This window comes from Prunus dulcis, chromosome 6 (assembly GCF_902201215.1).
Source record: "Prunus dulcis chromosome 6, ALMONDv2, whole genome shotgun sequence".
Taxonomy (NCBI): Eukaryota; Viridiplantae; Streptophyta; class Magnoliopsida; order Rosales; family Rosaceae; genus Prunus; species Prunus dulcis.
In genome coordinates, this window is record NC_047655.1 from 15,395,097 (window position 1) to 15,412,690 (window position 17,594).

General features: G+C 39.0%; 3 protein-coding genes across 9 annotated transcripts; all 3 read right to left on the reverse strand.

Annotated features, from left to right (window-relative positions):
- Positions 1 to 876: 876 nt before the first annotated feature.
- LOC117633226 lies at positions 877 to 1,479 on the reverse strand. The gene is made up of 2 exons (XM_034366948.1): positions 1,104 to 1,479; positions 877 to 993 (listed from the first exon to the last, which is right to left on the reverse strand). Exons 1-2 carry the CDS (start codon positions 1,462 to 1,464, stop codon positions 959 to 961), a joined length of 396 nt encoding a protein of 131 aa, XP_034222839.1. The 5' UTR covers positions 1,465 to 1,479; the 3' UTR covers positions 877 to 958.
- LOC117630348 lies at positions 1,467 to 2,493 on the reverse strand. The gene is made up of 3 exons (XM_034363085.1): positions 2,481 to 2,493; positions 1,541 to 1,886; positions 1,467 to 1,473 (listed from the first exon to the last, which is right to left on the reverse strand). The coding sequence occupies exons 1-3, from the start codon at positions 2,491 to 2,493 to the stop codon at positions 1,467 to 1,469; spliced, it is 366 nt and encodes a 121-aa protein (XP_034218976.1).
- A 10,936-nt stretch (positions 2,494 to 13,429) lies between these two features.
- On the reverse strand, positions 13,430 to 15,891 carry LOC117633073 (thioredoxin-like protein YLS8). 7 transcript variants are annotated; one of them, XM_034366744.1, is made up of 3 exons: positions 15,752 to 15,891; positions 14,877 to 15,076; positions 13,430 to 13,952 (listed from the first exon to the last, which is right to left on the reverse strand). In XM_034366744.1, exons 2-3 carry the CDS (start codon positions 14,994 to 14,996, stop codon positions 13,644 to 13,646), a joined length of 429 nt encoding a protein of 142 aa, XP_034222635.1. In that variant the 5' UTR covers positions 14,997 to 15,076; positions 15,752 to 15,891; the 3' UTR covers positions 13,430 to 13,643. The 7 variants fall into 7 exon arrangements, with proteins under 7 accessions (XP_034222635.1, XP_034222640.1, XP_034222637.1 ...); XM_034366749.1 differs by lacking the exon at positions 15,752 to 15,891 and adding an exon at positions 14,116 to 14,209 and having other exon boundaries at positions 14,877 to 14,989; XM_034366746.1 differs by lacking the exon at positions 15,752 to 15,891 and adding an exon at positions 14,083 to 14,209 and having other exon boundaries at positions 14,877 to 14,989.
- Between the last annotated feature and the right edge of the window lie 1,703 nt (positions 15,892 to 17,594).

Sequence of the window (17,594 nt, forward strand, 5' to 3'; positions counted from 1 at the left end):
TGGAACTCTATTTAGAACATAATTGGCAGTTTTCAAAGCTTCTCCCCAGAGGAAAATTGGTAAGTTTGCACAGCTCATCATGCTCCTAATCATGTCTTTCAATGTTCTATTTCTTCTTTCTGAAATTCCATTCTGTTGAGGAGTGCCTGGATTTGTGTATTGAGCTATAATTCCTTCCTGCTGGAGAAATTTTGCAAAAGCTCCAGGATTTCTCCCAGTTTCATCAACCCTTCCATAATATTCTCCACCCCTATCTGAACGAACTACTTTGATTTTGAGGTTCAATTGATTTTCTACTTCAGCTTTGTATATTTTGAACATATCTAAAGCACTTGATTTTTCTTTTATGAGATAAACATGTCCAAATCTTGAAAAATCGTCTGTGAAAGTTATGAAGTAGGTGAACCCTTCATGAGTTGGATTAGGAAAGGGACCACATATATCTGTGTGAATGAGTTCCAAAACACCTTTGCTTCCTATGGCTCCCTTTTTTCTTAAATTTGTCAATTTCCCTTTGACACATTCAATGCATATTTCATTTTGACTGTCATGATTCATTTGTGGCAAGATTGATTCTTTGCATAGTTGATTAATCCTTTCTCTTGAGATATGACCAAGTCTTTTATGCCACAATTCATAGGAGACTCCATTACTAGTTTTGGTTTGCACAGTGTTAACTTCAAAATCTGTTCTTTTGCAATTTAATTGAAACATTCCATCAACAAGTCTTGCTTTGCCAATCAACTCTTTATTCTTGAAAATAGAACAACCAGTGCCATCAAAATTCAAATTGAATTTTGATTGTACAAGTCTAGTAACTGAAATTAAACTCTTCTTCATAGAAGGAATGTAAACTACTTCATCTAACTCCAAAATAAAACCAAAATCTAATTCAATCCTAACTGTTCCTATGAACTCTACTTGAACTTTTTCTCCATTGCCAACGAACACCTTCACTTCATCCTTGCTTGGCAATCTCCTCCTTATGAATCCCTGCAAAGAATTAGCTACATGAATTGAAGCACCACTGTCTAGCCACCATGAATCATGAGAGAAATCAACCAAATTTGATTCAAAACAAACTAGAATCTGTTCAGAGTTACCTTTAGTTTTCTGCTTGTCTAGCCACTTTTTGTATTTTCTGCATTCTTTCTTCATGTGCCCTGGTTTCTTACAGAAGAAACACTTCATTCCAGTTGATGGTTTTAGATACTTTTCAGTACTGCTGCCTTTTCCAGTCATTGCATTGTGTCTATTTTCCTTTTTCTCTTTGGTTTGAACCATGTTCACCATTTTTGCTCCTCTTTCCCTTATGATGTTGTGTTCCTGTTGAACACAGATGGTAATCAAATCATTCAATGTCCAGCATTCTTTCTGAGCAATGTAGGTTTCCCTAAGAGACTTGAAATCCTTTGGCAATGAGTTTAAGGCAAAATGCACCATCATGTCCTCATCAACTGTCATCTCTAGTTCCTGCAATTTGGTTCCTATGTCAATCATATTCAGAATATGAGCCCTCACACAGCCTTGTCCATCATACTTCATGTCTATCAATCTGTTCAGCAAAGTGCTCTTGACTGCCTTTTCAGATTCCTTAAACCTTTGTGCAATTGCCTCATAGTATTTCTTAGCAGTTTCTGATTTTGGAATGCTACCTTTGACTGATGATACCATAGCCCTCTGCATAATTAGTATTGCCATCTTATTTGCTTTATTCCATCTAGCAAACTTAGTTTTAGTTTCTGCAGAGGCATCTGCAGTAGGCTCTTGAGGAGGATCCTCTTTTAAAACAAAGTCATAATCCAGAAAACCAAGAGATATTTCCAGATCCTGCTTCCATTTCTGGTAATTTGATCCAGTAAGAGTTTCGATGGTGTTGTGGTTCACTGTAAAGATTTTTTATATAAAATCAGATAAGTAAAACTGTCCCCAATAACTTTACTCAAATATGTCAGTTTATACCTGTGGGTTTAAAAAGCCATATTCCAAAATCCCAACCAGCAAACTGTATAAACTTCCTGCGCAAGAAGTCTCACATCTGTGGATGTAGAGAGAACTGCTAGTTTATGCAGTCTGTTGCTCAGATTGTTCCATCAGTATCGTTATCAATCTATAAGATTCCCATCTGTGGATGGAGAAAAATACAGAAGGCTACTTATACTGATGCAAATTTTTGATCAAACTTTCGTTTCAAGATTTCTCATACAAACTGAGCAGCTGTGGCTTACTCAGTCTGTGTAGTAAGTCTCAAAACTTGATCAAAAGTCTTTTGCAGTATGATCGAGCAGAAACTTTATGCTCTTGATCATACTTAAAACAAATAAGATATGCAGAATAATGAAAATATCATGTGACTGTAATTAGAACAGCAAAAAACTTTATGCAGATTCTTACAAAACATAGATTAGATTAAGAAACAAAAGCCTAGAGCTCTGATACCACATGTAATTCCATACCAGGTTTTATATCTCAACACTAACCTTGTTCTGACATCTTTGGCTGTAGAAGATCTTCTTCTCTATGCAACACTTTAGCGCTAATTCTCTAGATGGGGTGAGAGCTGTGTGTTTTGCGTTATTATTGCTAGAGAAGGGACCATCTATATATATGCATCACTTGAAAGCCTTGCCCATCAAGGAGCTGTCAAGTGTTCCTAGTTGCATTAGGATTAGGTTGTTCAATCCATATAGAATTAGGAATTCCATTGTCTCTTGTATTTCAATTAGGATAGCTTTTATACAAGGATAATCTGATTAGTTTGAGTATATCTCTAAACATGCAAAACTCTAGAATCCCTACATGATTAGAAGACCACAATTTCGTGGTTAAGACAATAATTTGTCTTACAGATCATTGTTGGTCTATAGCCATTGTACAATTCATATATATTATATTGTATTATAAACAGTATATAGTTTTGATCCTACGAGATGGCATGATATGGTTTATGTATACTGCTGACCTGAAAAGTTATATATATAATATTAGTATAAACCAAAAAGGAGGTTTTGAACCTAGCTGAAGGATTGGTTTTGTTTTAATGATGATTGTGAAGATGGCCAAGTAGTTGGCTGGAACGAAGTCAAGGCCGTGGCTTTTCATGTCAGTGAGTTGGCTGGAGAATGGAAGTCTTGGCTGAAGAGATGGTTTGGACATGAGAGAACCCATGTGGGTTTAGCTTGGTATTCTCAAACTTGGTTCAAATTGGCATGGGTATTAAAAGGCTGTGAGCAATATATATGTTGCATATTATACTTTGTATATGTATGTGATAATATAGTAAATTAAAGGCCTATGGCTCGGAAGGTTCGGGACAAAAATGGAAGGCCAACTAAGTGGCCTACAAACTCCCTTTCTCTATCTAAATATATTTATATATGACAATATTGGCATCTGAATATATAATTATTTTGTCATATATATATATATATATATATTAAAAACTAAGAAGTCATGTAGACCTTGGCCAAGTTTCTTGGATGAACTCATTGGAATTCCAAGTCATCCAACATCGTGATTCTTGGGGATTCAATGTTGGTTTTGAAACAACCATCTGGGGATTACAAGGTGACCAGCCAAGCGTTGCTTGGGTATCATGCTTTGGCCAGCCAAATGATCAAGGATTTGGATGAAGTGACACTTACTCACCTACCAAGGGAACATAATTGTCAGGCCAACGCCATGGCCCAACTAGCTTCAGGAGTTCAAATCTCCGAAGGGCTATCTGAAGAACTTTTCAAGGTAGAGAAACGATCTTTTTCTTCCATTTTTGAAAGAGGGATTTCACCGGAAGTCATAGTGCTAACTGTAACGCTAGATGATTGGAGGCATGAAATCGTATCATATCTGAGAGCCCCAAATGGGCCACATAGCCAACAAGTTCTACGGAAGGCTCGATATTACGTGATAAGGGATGAGATACTCTTTCTCATAGGCTTTGACAACTTACTCATGAAGTGTTTGGGCAAGAAAGAACAACTTATAGCCATGACTGAAGTCCATGAAGTAATATGCGGAGCCCATCAAGCCAGCATCAAGATGAGATGGCTTTTGAGGAGACATGGCTATTATTGGCCAACTATTCTCAAAGATTGTATCGAGTATGCCAAGGGGTGCCAAGATTGCCAAAGGCATGGTCCAGTTCAACATGTTCCGGCTGAGCCTATGAATCCCATTGTAAAGGCGTGGCCTTTCAAAGGTTGGACAATGGATGTGATCGGCCAAATTCACCCGGAGTCATCCAAAGGCCACAAGTACATCTTGGTGGCCACCGACTTCTTCACGAAGTGGGTGGAGGCCGTCCCGCTAAAGAAAGTAACCCAAGCCGAGGTGTTAGAATTCATCGAGAAGACTATCATCCACCGATTTGGTCTACCAGAATCCATCATGATTGATCGAGGAACGACTTTTATGGGGGAGGCTATCCAAGTAGCCGCAAGAAATTGGGGAGTTAGAATGGTTCAATCCACTCCATACAATCCTCAATCGTATGGCCAAGTTGAGGCTAGCAATAAAGTTATAAAAGGAATCTTGGGAAAAATGATTGAGCGTAATCCCAAAGAATGGCATTCCCCTCCTCTCTAATACTCTATGGGCATATAGGACCTCAAGAAGGTCTGGTACCAGAACGACACCATTCGCACTCACACATGTCCATGATGCCGTTCTTCCCCTCGAGATATCCATGAGATCATTAAGGGTGGGCCATCATGGTGAGTGGAGTAAGGATGAGTACAACCAAGCCATGGCGCAAGAGTTAGATGATCTTCACGAAGTGAGGTTGGATGCCTTGGACAAGCTCAAGGCACAAAAGAAAACGGTGGCCCGAGCATATGACAAAAGAACTAAGGCCAAAAGTTTCGGAGTTGGGGATTTGGTGTGGAAGACCATCCTTCCGATTGGATCTAAGGATCTTAAGTTTGGCAAGTGGTCTCCGACTTGGGAAGGCCCATTCCTCATCCACCAAATTTTAGGGAAATGGGCCTATAAGCTGAATGATCGAAATTGGCGAGTCCATGATGCACCAATCAATGGCTGATTTCTAAAGAAATATTACCCTACGGCTTGGGAGATGATGGAGAAGTAATCTACCAGAACATTTGGGTATGGTAAGGTTAGGTTTTTACATGAATAAGATATTTGAAGTAAAGTAAAAAAGAATAACCAGCGCAACATCGTATATATAGATATGTCAAATAAGTTCTCTACAAAATAGGCCAAGTAATGGCCAAAACATCCATCAAAATAGACAAAAGCTAGCTCTATCATATATGATGACAACAAAAGGTAAGTCTAGCTGAATACAAAAAAGGCCAACTAATGGCCTAATACATATCTAAACATCAGGAAACAGGCTACGAGGAGTAGTCTTGAAGCTCTCACATGCGCTCTCTCCAGCAGATAAGGCAGATATGATGGGTAGCTTCCTCGCCTCAAATGACTTCACTACAATTGAGTCCTGGAGAAGCTGAGCCTCAAGAGGCCCATAACTCCGAATATCCTCGGAGACCTCGATGAGAATGGCAGCCTTCCTTTCCTGAAGTTGCCTGATCTGCTCATCAATACTCTAAACCTCGTGCCTCTTCTTACGGCCAAGCTCGACCTTTTGCCTAATAATGGCACTCGTCGAAGCAATCTGCTGCTCTAAGGCCTCACCTACCCTTAGCTCCTCTCGAAGGGAAGGATGGCAGGGAATCAATCTCGCCACCTCTCCAAAGAGATGCATGATCATACGTATCGTAGTCTGGTCAGGAAAGAAGCTGGAGTTCACCAATGACTCAATAGCGGCTTTGACCTTGTCTCTCTCATCCTGGTCGGCCAAGGATATGCAATCTCGATCTCTGTAGGACCGAAGCAGGGCCTCAGCTGCAGGATCTGGAAGCACCACAGCCACAGTTGAAGAAGTGGCATGACGAGTGGAAGCCTCCGCAGTAGTGGCAGAAGCATCCCACTGATCGAGATAAGCAAAGATGTCGCCAGGGGCTTGCCAATTAGATTATATGAATATCAGAATTTCTAAATTATGGAAAAATGAATCAAATGGATTGGCAAGTGTGCTTACATGGTCCAGAAGCGACTGAATAAGGTCATCTTGGTTTGTCGATAATGGTTGCTCACTGCCACTCTCAACCAAAGCTCCAGCTGTAAATGCCCGAACGGAAGAGAGATCGGGCATAATAGGTTCTCCAACCTAGCATGGGATCAGATGGGTTGGGATAATATTTAAACATTGAAAAGAAAGATGTCAAGACATACCTCATGTTGCTGATCTGTCAGAATAGGTGTGGACACATCCGATGACGGTTGAGGGATCCGTGATACAGGCTCATCGCTCAATGTGACTAGGATGGCCGGAAGTACACCATTGACATTGGCCGTCTGATTGGCCGAAGTGGTCTGATGATCCACAACATTCACCAAAGTGAGAAAATATAAATTTTCGAAAGACTTTGAAATATGTAAAAATAATGAAGTATGTGAGATTACCTGAAGAATTTGAACATCTGTGGAATGGTCGGTCGAGTCTCGGGGATCTGAGGACTGATCTGGTAAAATTTGAACTTCCTCTCTAACTGTCGTGGGGTTAACCGGGGTGGTCTCGAGACTAAGAGAAACCACCCAAAATGGTCAAAGTTTTAATAACGGGACTGGGGGCAGGTTATCGTATATAAAAATTCGATGAAATTGAGATTCCAAGATTACCTGATGATCTGGAATGTGAGACGGGTCATCAATGACTCCGCAATCAACCTCGCGACTTCCTGATGGCTGGGTGACTTGTTGAGGCTCGGCCATGACGACATCTGGGTTGGTGGAAGGGTTGACACCGATAACCTCCGTCTGAAGTTGCCAAACAAAATTTAAATAAATATAAATATAAAAAATCTAAGTACGGAAATTAGACCGAGATAGGCCAAAGAAGCTTACCTCAACTTCAGCCTCAGAAGTGGCGGTCTGTCCAAAAACTTCAGTCTCAAATATGGGATTTCGAAATTCCTACATTTAAACCACAAGTTATAAATAAATAAATAAATATAAATAATAAATAATAATAAATAAAACTAGGAATAAAGTTGGAAATGTAGTGAAAATGAAACTTACCGGAATGGCCGAAGAAGAAACGGCTGAGTGAGTGGGATTGGGTTGCTCTACTATCCTACTCGAGCCTATAAGGCCAAAGTCTTATTATTATTCCAAAAAAAAAAATACGATCATACCTGGGGACATTGGGTTCCTCGAGATCTTTCTCGGTCGAGCAAGGATGATGTCATCGGCTGGTGGAATCTCAACATTGTAGCCGGAGGAGTTCATATCCTCCCCAACATCTGGAAGAAAGCATCAGAAATGTTAGCTTCTAAAAAATCCAAGATTAAATGGGAAATGGCCAGAAGTCCAACAAAAGTTGGCTTACCTTGGGTGGAAGGAAGTGGCCTCTTCTCACCTTGACTATGACTAGAGTCGGCACTCGCCTCTTTTGTGGCTGCAAGAGGTGAAGATGTTGGTAGACTAATAAGACTAGCATATAAAATATAAAGTGATGACTAAAAGTTTACCTTGCTTAAAACTGTAATAAGTGGAAGAGCAAGCGCAACCCCAGAAGATCCTCTCCATATGGACCTCAGAAGGTTGGGAAAACCAAGTGGCTGATATTTTCCCCCACCAAGCCTTGAAGGATTTGGTGAAGCCAAATTCAGGGTCGCTAGTCTGGAAGTTAAAGCTCACGATTAAAGTTCACCACGGAATTCACCTCGCTTGCTTTATTAAAAGATACTCTCCATGAGAAAAAATAATTGTGGGAGTCAACCATGAGAGATGGAATACCCTGAATAAAACCCGTCTGACGACCAACGGCAGCAAGATAGTAAACCTCACAGCCGCAAGGATAATGGTTCCCTTTGTTCAATGCAAGGCCATAAGGAAGATCTTGACTGATTAAGATACTTGCCCAAAGTTCTCACTGTTCTTCCTTAGTCTCTAGTGTGGGGATGCTGGCAAGGTCCAAAGCCAAATAACCCGGGTAACGATGATCTAAGCACATGGATAAGTCACTAGGTGACCTCTGTGAACATCCGTAGAAAAATCTGAAGCAGTCCTCAACATGGTGTTTAGGCAAGGGGAGGCTAGCAATCGATTTTCCTAGAAGTGAGTCACCCCGAAATGTGAAGTTGGCTGGACCCAACTCCGAGAAGTAAACTTGGAGCCACAGTTGAAAAAGCCAAATCGGGGCTAAAGGGTTGCATGACATGGGTTTGGGCAAAACAACCAAGGCCACTGCTTGGCCATCTGCAAGAGCCTCAGCCAAAGGTTGGACTTCTTTGGTGACTTGGCTAGATTTTGAGCAAGTCAAGAATTTGCATAGTCACATCTGAAGAAAGGCTACGTGCTTCGTGTAAGACACACCATTTGTGGAACCTATCGGAGCCCCAGAAGATGACCCGATGTAGCCAAAGTGGGTTTTGATCCAGTTGGTGAAATTCTTGTTGGGCTTGTCGTAGTCCGGCTTCAAAAGGGGTTCTGGAAGGTCGGCCGCTGAAGAAACCACACCTTGTGGACGGAGGCCGGCAATAGCAGCCAGATCAAGTAGAGTAGGGGTCATCATCCCTCATCATAACCTCATGCAATTAACGGAGGATGACCAAAAACATAGGCCTGCGATGATGAGTGAACAATCACAAGGAAAGTCCCCGGAGGTGCAAAGAGCCAAGACATCATAGATCCCACTTTTTTGCCAAGAAGTCTTCAGTCTTAGTTGCAAAGCTTTGTACCAATCATACCAACTTTTCTTAGGATCAACATCGGCCATTGGGTTGGGTTTCTTGGCTTTGGACTTCTTCTTAGCCACACAGTCAACCTCAGAAGTTTTGCATGGCCAACCTTTAAAAGGTCGAAGAGATTTCCATGTTGATTTCCAATCGAACTCCATGGCGAAAGGCGGAGGATCATCACTTTGCTTGGCCCAAATCTTCACCACTTCATCTGGAGGTTGAAGTGGGTACAAAAGGCCAAGGACGTATCTTGGGACATCACCTTGTAATTTGATGGCGTAGGCTTCCTCGGGTTGTTGTTCACTTTCAGCCATGGCCTTTTTCAACTTGGCCAAGTGAGAGATGATGGACTTCAACTCTGGATCCATCCTACAAACACAAATATTATTTGAATCAAGAAAAATATAGTGGCAAAAAGCGGAAATTTGCCAAGAACATGAAGAAATAATATCAACCGGAAAAGAGTTCAACATACTTGAAAACTCACAAAATAACGGACTTTGTGGTGATTTGAATGGCTCTTTGGCCTATCAAATGGCGAATCTTGGAAGCAAAGTTTAGGTTTGGTGGGAGAAAGTTTTCTAAGAACAATGGCAATGGAGTTTTGAGTATGGAGAAATGTTTGGAGCCAAATTGGTATTTATAATGCCTAGGTTTTCTAACGGATATGAAGTTCAAAGTCTCTCAAGAGTTGATTAGAGTATCTTCTTAAACATCAATTTAACTCAAGAGTTGCTATAGTGAAGCATGAAGTTGAAACATTTGGAGAAAACTAAAAGTCGTGAGAATTTTGATTCACTTACCCTTTCACCAATTGAAGGCCAAGGAATCAAGGGGGCAATGTTTGGATGTGGTCACCAAATTCAAACCAAGGTTAGTGGAAACCCAAAGGCCTAGCCAAAATAAAGATATTGTTATTTATAATAGCAATAGTCAAATAATGAATAAATTGAATGGCAAGATCTACAATGGCAGCTAGAATGGTGAAGGAAAAATTGCTTACCTGAGTTGAGCTTTTAGCAAGATGGTTTCTGAGTTTCCAGAAATGGACAGTTGGCTGGATGGTTGTTGAGTTTCCAGAAATGAGATGGTTGTTGAGTTTCCAAAATGAACGGTTGGCTGGAGTTTTAGAATTATGGGCGTAGGAATAGACCATAAAGATCTTTTGAAATGCAAGGCCAAGGTTGGCCCACGTCCTTTGGTTGAAAAGTTGGCTACTGAATGCCAACATTATGCAGATCATTGTTGGTCTATAGCTATTGTACAATTCATATATATATATATATATATATATATATATATATAATATTAGTATAAACCAAAAAGGAGGTTTTGAACCTAGCTGAAGGATTGGTTTTGTTTTAATGATGATTGTGAAGATGACCAAGTAGTTGGCTGGATCGAAGTCAAGGCCGTGGCTTTTCATGTCAGTGAGTTGGCTGGAGAATGGAAGTCTTGGCTGAAGAGATGGTTTGGACATGAGAGAACCCATGTGGGTTTACCTTGGTATTCTCAAACTTGGTTCAAATTGGCATGGGTATTAAAAGGCTGTGAGCAATATATATGTTGCATATTATACTTTGTATATGTATGTGATAATATAGTAAATTGAAGGCCTATGGCTCGAGAGGTTGGGGACAAAAATGGAAGGCCAACTAATGGCCTACAAACTCCCTTTCTCTACCTAAATATATTTATATATGACAATATTGGCATCTTAACATATAATTATTTTGTCATATATATATATATATTAAAAACTAATAAGTCATGTAGACCTTAGCTAAGTTTCTTGGATGGACTCATTGGAATTCCAAGTCATCCAACATCAGTGGATTGTTTCCAACCAAGATTAAAACTCCGGAACTTGCAACGTCTCATCAGCGGTCAAGCCCAAGTCCTCAAAAGTCCAAGCCCAACTCACAGAAGCAGATCCAACACTTTCAAATGTTTTCATTCACGTGATGAGACCCATCCAAGGAAAGCAATCAAAGAGAATAATGTAAATCCGGAACATTCCCAAGAAGGAGAGAATCAAGTGATCAGATTTGCAATATAATGATCTCATTCAAATCAATTCCGCGAATTTAGGAAGCCACATAAGGAAAGATTTTGAACCAAGTTGACCTTCGGCCATTTAATGGCCAGCCCATGGGCTGACGAATGCCCCTATATAAACTACATCAGACAAAGAGCAAAGGATGCCCGACATTAGACACAAAAACTACTTTTTGTCTTTCAATTTTCTATCCCTAGACTAGGTTTTTATTTTCCAAGCAAGTAGACTAGATCAGTTCTTCACTTTCGTTAGTGTAAGTTTAATTTCTTGTATTTTCCATTACGTTGTTTTGAGATTCAATTTTATCGCTTTATTGTTAATTGTTATCGAATTTTCTTTAAGCTTAATTTAATTTCAAATTGCTTTATTTTATTGCCTTTATCATTTATATCGTTTTTTTTTCTTCGCTTAATTTATCTATCACTTTGATTTACTTTGTCGCACTTCAATTCTCGTCTTTAACTTTGATCGCATATTTTAATTTAATTTGCATCGTTATCATTAAAAGTCTCAAAAATACTAAAATATCTATACGAAACCTAACCATCCTTGACCCCCGAGGAAGTGAAAGAACCTAGGCCAAGAGGAGGTTCCTTGCTTGGTCGATCAATCCTCTAGTTAAAAGTCAGAAACCAGAAGCGCAAACACAACAATCCAACCTTTTCCATTCAAGCTAGTCAGTGGCTTGGTGGTGGCACGCCTACGCAATCTAAAAGAAGAAGGACCAAAAACTCCTTCAATCGGCCTACCCGGCCGAAAAGAGGGAAACACCATGTCAATTGCTTTAGTAAAAGATTAGTGGTTGGTTCTAAAGAATCTTACAAAGTCTTCTCTTTCTCTGTGGAATTAACCAAGACAAGTCCTTCAAAGTTGCACAAATTCAGCTCCCAAGGTCATCACCAATGCGTGTGCTTTGCAAGTTGTATATATATGATTATACTGCATTTCCATTCATTGTAAAGACAAGTATTCATAAATACATTATTAAATTTCCACCTAAGCTCTTACCAAATTATTAGATTTCCATCTAAGAGGGGTGGCTGCAAGAGAGTGAAAACTAAGTATCGAAGGCACCGATACGGTATCAGCCGAAGACCCTCCAACACTTAAAAGAGTTGTTTTGTAGGTCTCAGCCTCAGTATTAATAAATGTTGGAGAATGGTAGATGGACCTGATAAATGGGTCATGCTAACGGGTTTCGAGTCAAGTTTGTGTCAACCGTTAACTTAAAGTGTTAACACGACACGACTCGTTAAGTTAACGGGTGACAAATACTAGACCCAAACACGAACCGTTACAATTCGCGAATATCCGACACGACTCGTTAAGAATAAACCAGAAAAAAAAAAAAAACCAACAACTATCACCGAGCTTAGCCATCAACCCCTTCTCTCTGCCATCTCCCCCAAATATTCATCTCATAAACACCATAAACACCCCTCAAAACCCCAACCCACATTGATAGACAGTGAAGACTTCTTCACTGGTTCTCAACTTTTACATTTAAAGAAAAGAAATTTGGATTCTCAAAAGACATAGCAAGAAGAGAGAATGAAATAAATATAAATAAAGAAGATGAAAACTTGGGAAATAGCAAGAAAAAGAAAACCGTGCCATGAAAGAAGAAGAAAAGAAGAAGAGAGAGAGAGAGAGAGAGAGAGAGAGAGAGAGAGAGAGAGAGAGAGAGAAGAATAAAAAAATAAAGTGAAGACAAGAGAGATTCGGTGAGAGAAAGAAGAATAATAAAAAATAGAGTGAGTTAGGTGGGTGTTTTGTTTTTTTAATATGAATTGTGATACAAAATTACAAAACTACCCTCCTTAACGGGTGGATAGCGAATATTCGCAAATGAACCCGACACGATTCGTTAACTTAACGGATGCCTAATGGGTTCACCCATTTTCAACCTAACCCAGTAAGCTCAACCCAAATACTGATAATTTCGTACAAATTCGTGTCGTGTTAATGAATCATGTGCAATATTGTGAGGTTTAATGGTAGAGGTGTCATGTCCCTTTGCACATGATACTCACATGGTTTCATGTAGGATTTTCATTCGTTTAATTAATTATGGAAGTAAGAATGGGTCCTCGAATTGCAACCAATTAGCACACACGCATATTTTGACATTATGAAGATGCAAGTGAAACGATAATTGCATCATCTTAGGTTTTTTTATTTTATTTTTATTTTTTTTTATAGGAAAAGAACACAACCATCGTTTGAAATCTTGTCGGTAAAGACAAATAAACAATGCAAGAAGGTTTGAATATGTCAAAAGATTCTCGAATATCACCAAGAAAAGAACAAGAAAAACGGACAGTCGCACTTGCATGGATTAAACTTGACTAATTATTAATTAAATTAAACACAAGCAACACTCATTTTCATAGAAGCTGAAACGGAAAGTTGCACTTGCATGGGTTAAAATAGGACACTAAATATTGTCTGAATTGACGTGACTAAAATTATCCGATTTAAGATCTGCATACGATTATCATGTATTTAATAAGTGAGATTTTACTTCATCAAAAGAAAAAAAAGTGAGATTTTAATTAGTGCCATAAAACATTAGTTTTCTTCTGGATCATGCATATTTTGGATCTGTGAGGTAACAGCCTTCACAAACAAAACATCGGTAACGCATTAAGACAACTAAATATTAACAATACAGAATTTTAGAGACATTATCTTCCCTAGTCCATGCAACAAACTGTGCAGTACTTGTGTTTCTGTCCACAAATCACCTATAAAAGTTCAATGTAACTCCATCCCAACTAGAAGGTTTTGTCCGAAATGAATTACATTGTCAGCAGGGCTTAGTAACGGTACTTGGTGGAGTAATCCTTGGGAGCAATGACGAGACCGCGTCCCTTCCTTGCCCCACGGTACACTGTCTCAACAATGTCAATGAACTCTTGCTTGTCCTTGAGAGCCCAGTTGATCTTGTTGTTGTTCCCAGTACCAAGGTCAATCATAATGTGCTTGTTTCTGAAAAAGAACATGACAGTGGATGGGTCATAGAGCTCATACATTGTGTTGAAATCAGGAACCTCCGTGATATCAACAAGGTAAATCACAGCAAAGTTTTTGAGTGTCTCAGCAACTGCAGCTAGCACTTCATCCATCTATATAAACAGGACAAGATAACAAACCAGAAATTGACCAGTAGCATTCAAAATCATGGTTAACAAACAAAGTCAATTTATATGGAAACAGTTGCTAAATGAAAATGAAATAAGGATAAGAGGCATATACATTATCAAAATTTAAGGTGATTATAAATCGTACTATTCTGCATGGCCATGATGGCCCATCAAACTTCTAAGCACCACAATGAACAGGGATAAAAGAACAGCGCTTCTCTCTCCCTCCAGAGTCTAGGCTTTGCTTCAAACGAAGAATGTATTGTTGTGCTCAGAAATCAGCATATATTATATATTAAAAATAAACGTTATTCCCCATCCAACAGGCCCTAAAAATAGAGAGAAACGAAACCAAACAAGTTCATGCTTGAGTCAGTATAATGATCAATTTTGAGTTCTACCTCCAAACCTTTCCAAGATATAAGATTTATGAAATAACTTAATACTTAAGCTTGCTTGGGAGTCAGTTTGGAGACTTTCAAAATTTGATGTTAGAGTGGAAGTTAAAGACTGCTTCTTGCTTAATAAAATTAAATTAACCCAAATTAGTCTATGCAACTTTTTTCTTTTTTTTTAACTAATCTCCCTTAAATAAGTTCCAACTTCGAACTTCCTGGTAAATTAAAAGGTGCAAAACTTCACATGAACTACCTCAATTTGCAAGCATAGAGCAAAGGAAGATTTATACAAAGTCTTCAAGTCATACAATATGCATAGATGTATAAATGAATGGAATAAACAAAGTGAGCGACATATTTGCTAAAGAATAATAACTCGTTTGTTGTATGTCTCTGTTCAAAGTTAGGACTCTTCTAAATAAGTCAATGAATTAATCATAAAAAAGACAAATGAGCAATTGGGGGTTTAGGGGGTTAATGAAAGTTGCAAGGGGGAGTTGGAACCTACCTGCATACAGGTCTCATCCCAGTCGTGGCCGAAACGAATGATGACAAGACGCTCCTCCTCAGCGAGGATGGCCTGATCCACGGCCCATCCAGAGTGGAGGTGAGGCAGTAGATACGACATTGGTTTTTGTTAACCCTCTCTTCTCTCCCAACAGTCCACGAGTCCCAACCTCTCTAGCTCTTAGACTCTAGCACAACGATCTGCAATGCAATTTGAAAAAGTTAAAATGATGACAGCCACTCAAAAATGTTCAAAATATGTTCCATCAATTTGACGAAATTAAAGATGTACGCTTGACTTGGGACAAATTATGTATCCTTAAATTGTAAAAAATGTAACTATATGGGAATATAGAACTTGGCTCAAACTGCATAGACCCAAACTCGAACTGAGAACTGGCTATCTTAGCAAAAAGAAACTTTTGCCTTCATAAATCCCTACATGAAGATTCTTGCCTAATCTTTTTGCCTAATCTTTTGTTTAATTATATTTGTAGCTGGAATTCGAAAGCTTACCCACTGGAGGGAGGCTGGAGCTAAACAACACCAGGGTAATTCAAAATGCAAAAAGAATAATTTCAATCAATCATCATCAGGCAATCTTTGTTCAATGATTTTTTTTTTCCCTTCTTTTTAATTTTTGTGGTAATTTAACCGGGAATAATCCTCTGTTTGGTTGCTGAGAAACGTGTATCGATTGCACAGCTTTAGAGGAAATTTCCAATAATATTTGCAGGAATCGGGAAAATTCAACATAAATCAAACAGCAGATCCAGAAAGATTGAGAGGAGAAAAATCGCATGATATGCAAATTAAAGTATAAATAAAAAGAAAATAGAAGACAAAATAAAGAATAAGGGGAAAGGGAAGGAGAACCTGATGGATAACGCGTAGGGGAGGAGCTCCTAGAGAATAGAGTGTGGAGAGAAGACACCTTGAAGAACTTGGCTTATGGGTTTGCCAAGCCAATCTTGATCCCCCTTTGCCTACTTGGTGGATTGCAACAGGCTTGAGGACGGGGCGGTTTTTTTATATTTAGTTTTGGGGCATTTTCGATTGAATTCGGCTGTACCGGTACAGCCGATCACATGTGTGGCACGTGCGTTTTTTTTAAAAACATGTGAAATCTTAGCAGTAGATCAACAGGTTAAACGATTTCACGCGCGCATTACAGTCGACGTCATCTTCTTCCCTAAACTCTGGTTGAAGTTCAAACTGATTTCTTCGTGGTCTTCAAAGTCATCTTCTTCAACTTCTTTTTGTGGTCTTCAAAGTCATCCTCTTCGTGGTCTTCCTCCTCTCTGCAACAAGTTCAAACTGATTTCTTCATGGTCTTCAAAGTCATCTTCTTCAACTTCTTTTCGTGGTCTTCAAAGTCATCCTCTTCGTGGTCTTCCTCCTCTCTGCAACATCTGATTGAAGTTCAAACTGATTTCTTCGTGGTCATCAAAGTCATCTTCTTCAACTCCTCTTCGTGGTCTTCAGAGTCATCCTCTTCGTGGTCGTCCTCATGTCTGCAACATCTCTATCTTCTTTGTCATCATTGTCAAAAACCCCCTATTTTAGGGTTTGAATTTTGATGATAATTTTAGGGTTTAGCATTTTGGGTTGATCATAGGAATTGGAATTGAGTTTTTCCAGTCAGTGGTGGGTTGTTGGCGCTCCTCTCATCTGCAATTAGCCCTTGTGAAAGTATTTGGTATTTGCTCCTTGTGAAAGTAAGTTAACACTATGTTTTATGTTATTGTTAATTGAAATTCTGTGGTGATAATTTGGGGCAAGAGGGGAAGTAGGTTTCTAACATTCATGAGATGAAGTGGGTTTCTCATTCTCAAAGTGTGGTGAGGTGATTTGGGTATGTCACATTCATGGTTGTAATGTTGCAATCGCATATGTCTAGATGCAATTATAATCGCCTATATGCAAATCCAAGTCACTGAATGCAATTACATTATATAGTTTTGTTTTCAAATTATGCAAGTGAGGTGATTTCGTGGTAGGTAGGTAGGTTTGACTGTGTTTTTGAATATTTTGTTATGGAGAGTAAAGTGTTCCGAAAGTGTAATGTTAGGATTGGTTAAGATTTGGATTGGGATTTGAAATGATTGAGAACCGACCCAATAGAGAAATGCATGGGTGGGTTGTGTGCATTATCTGTGCAATGTTATAATCGAGGGCTGATGCACTTACAAGTAGTGTCGTGCATTTGCATATCAGTATATGCAATTACTAAGCGACTGTGTGCAAATCCAGGTGCCCGTATTTTTTTAATTAAGCAATGTGATGTTGTGGTGTTTACGAGGTTTAGGGGGTTTAGGGTGTATTAGGCTTTGGATTAGTATTCAAATTCTCGACACTAGAGACAATTGCATATAGTGTTGTGTACTTGGTTTGTGCAGGTTATGGAAGCTCAAAAAAGGGGATCAACAAAAAGAAAGCGCAAGGCCGAGACTAATGTACAACAATCAAGAGTTGGCCGAGATGCATTTTTTAATTTCATGTAAGTTACACGTACATCTAAAAATTGGAAATGTGGTTGCTTAATATTATGATGGTTTTTTGATTAAAAATAAATGATTTACAGGAAAAAAGAATGACATGAAATGGGGAAAGTGGCCAATGCAAAGTTGGACAGTAAGGTGAGAGATGGCAATGGATTGGGTCATTTTATTAATTATTTTATTAAAAATGCTCTTTTAATGAGAATTTATTTTTTCAG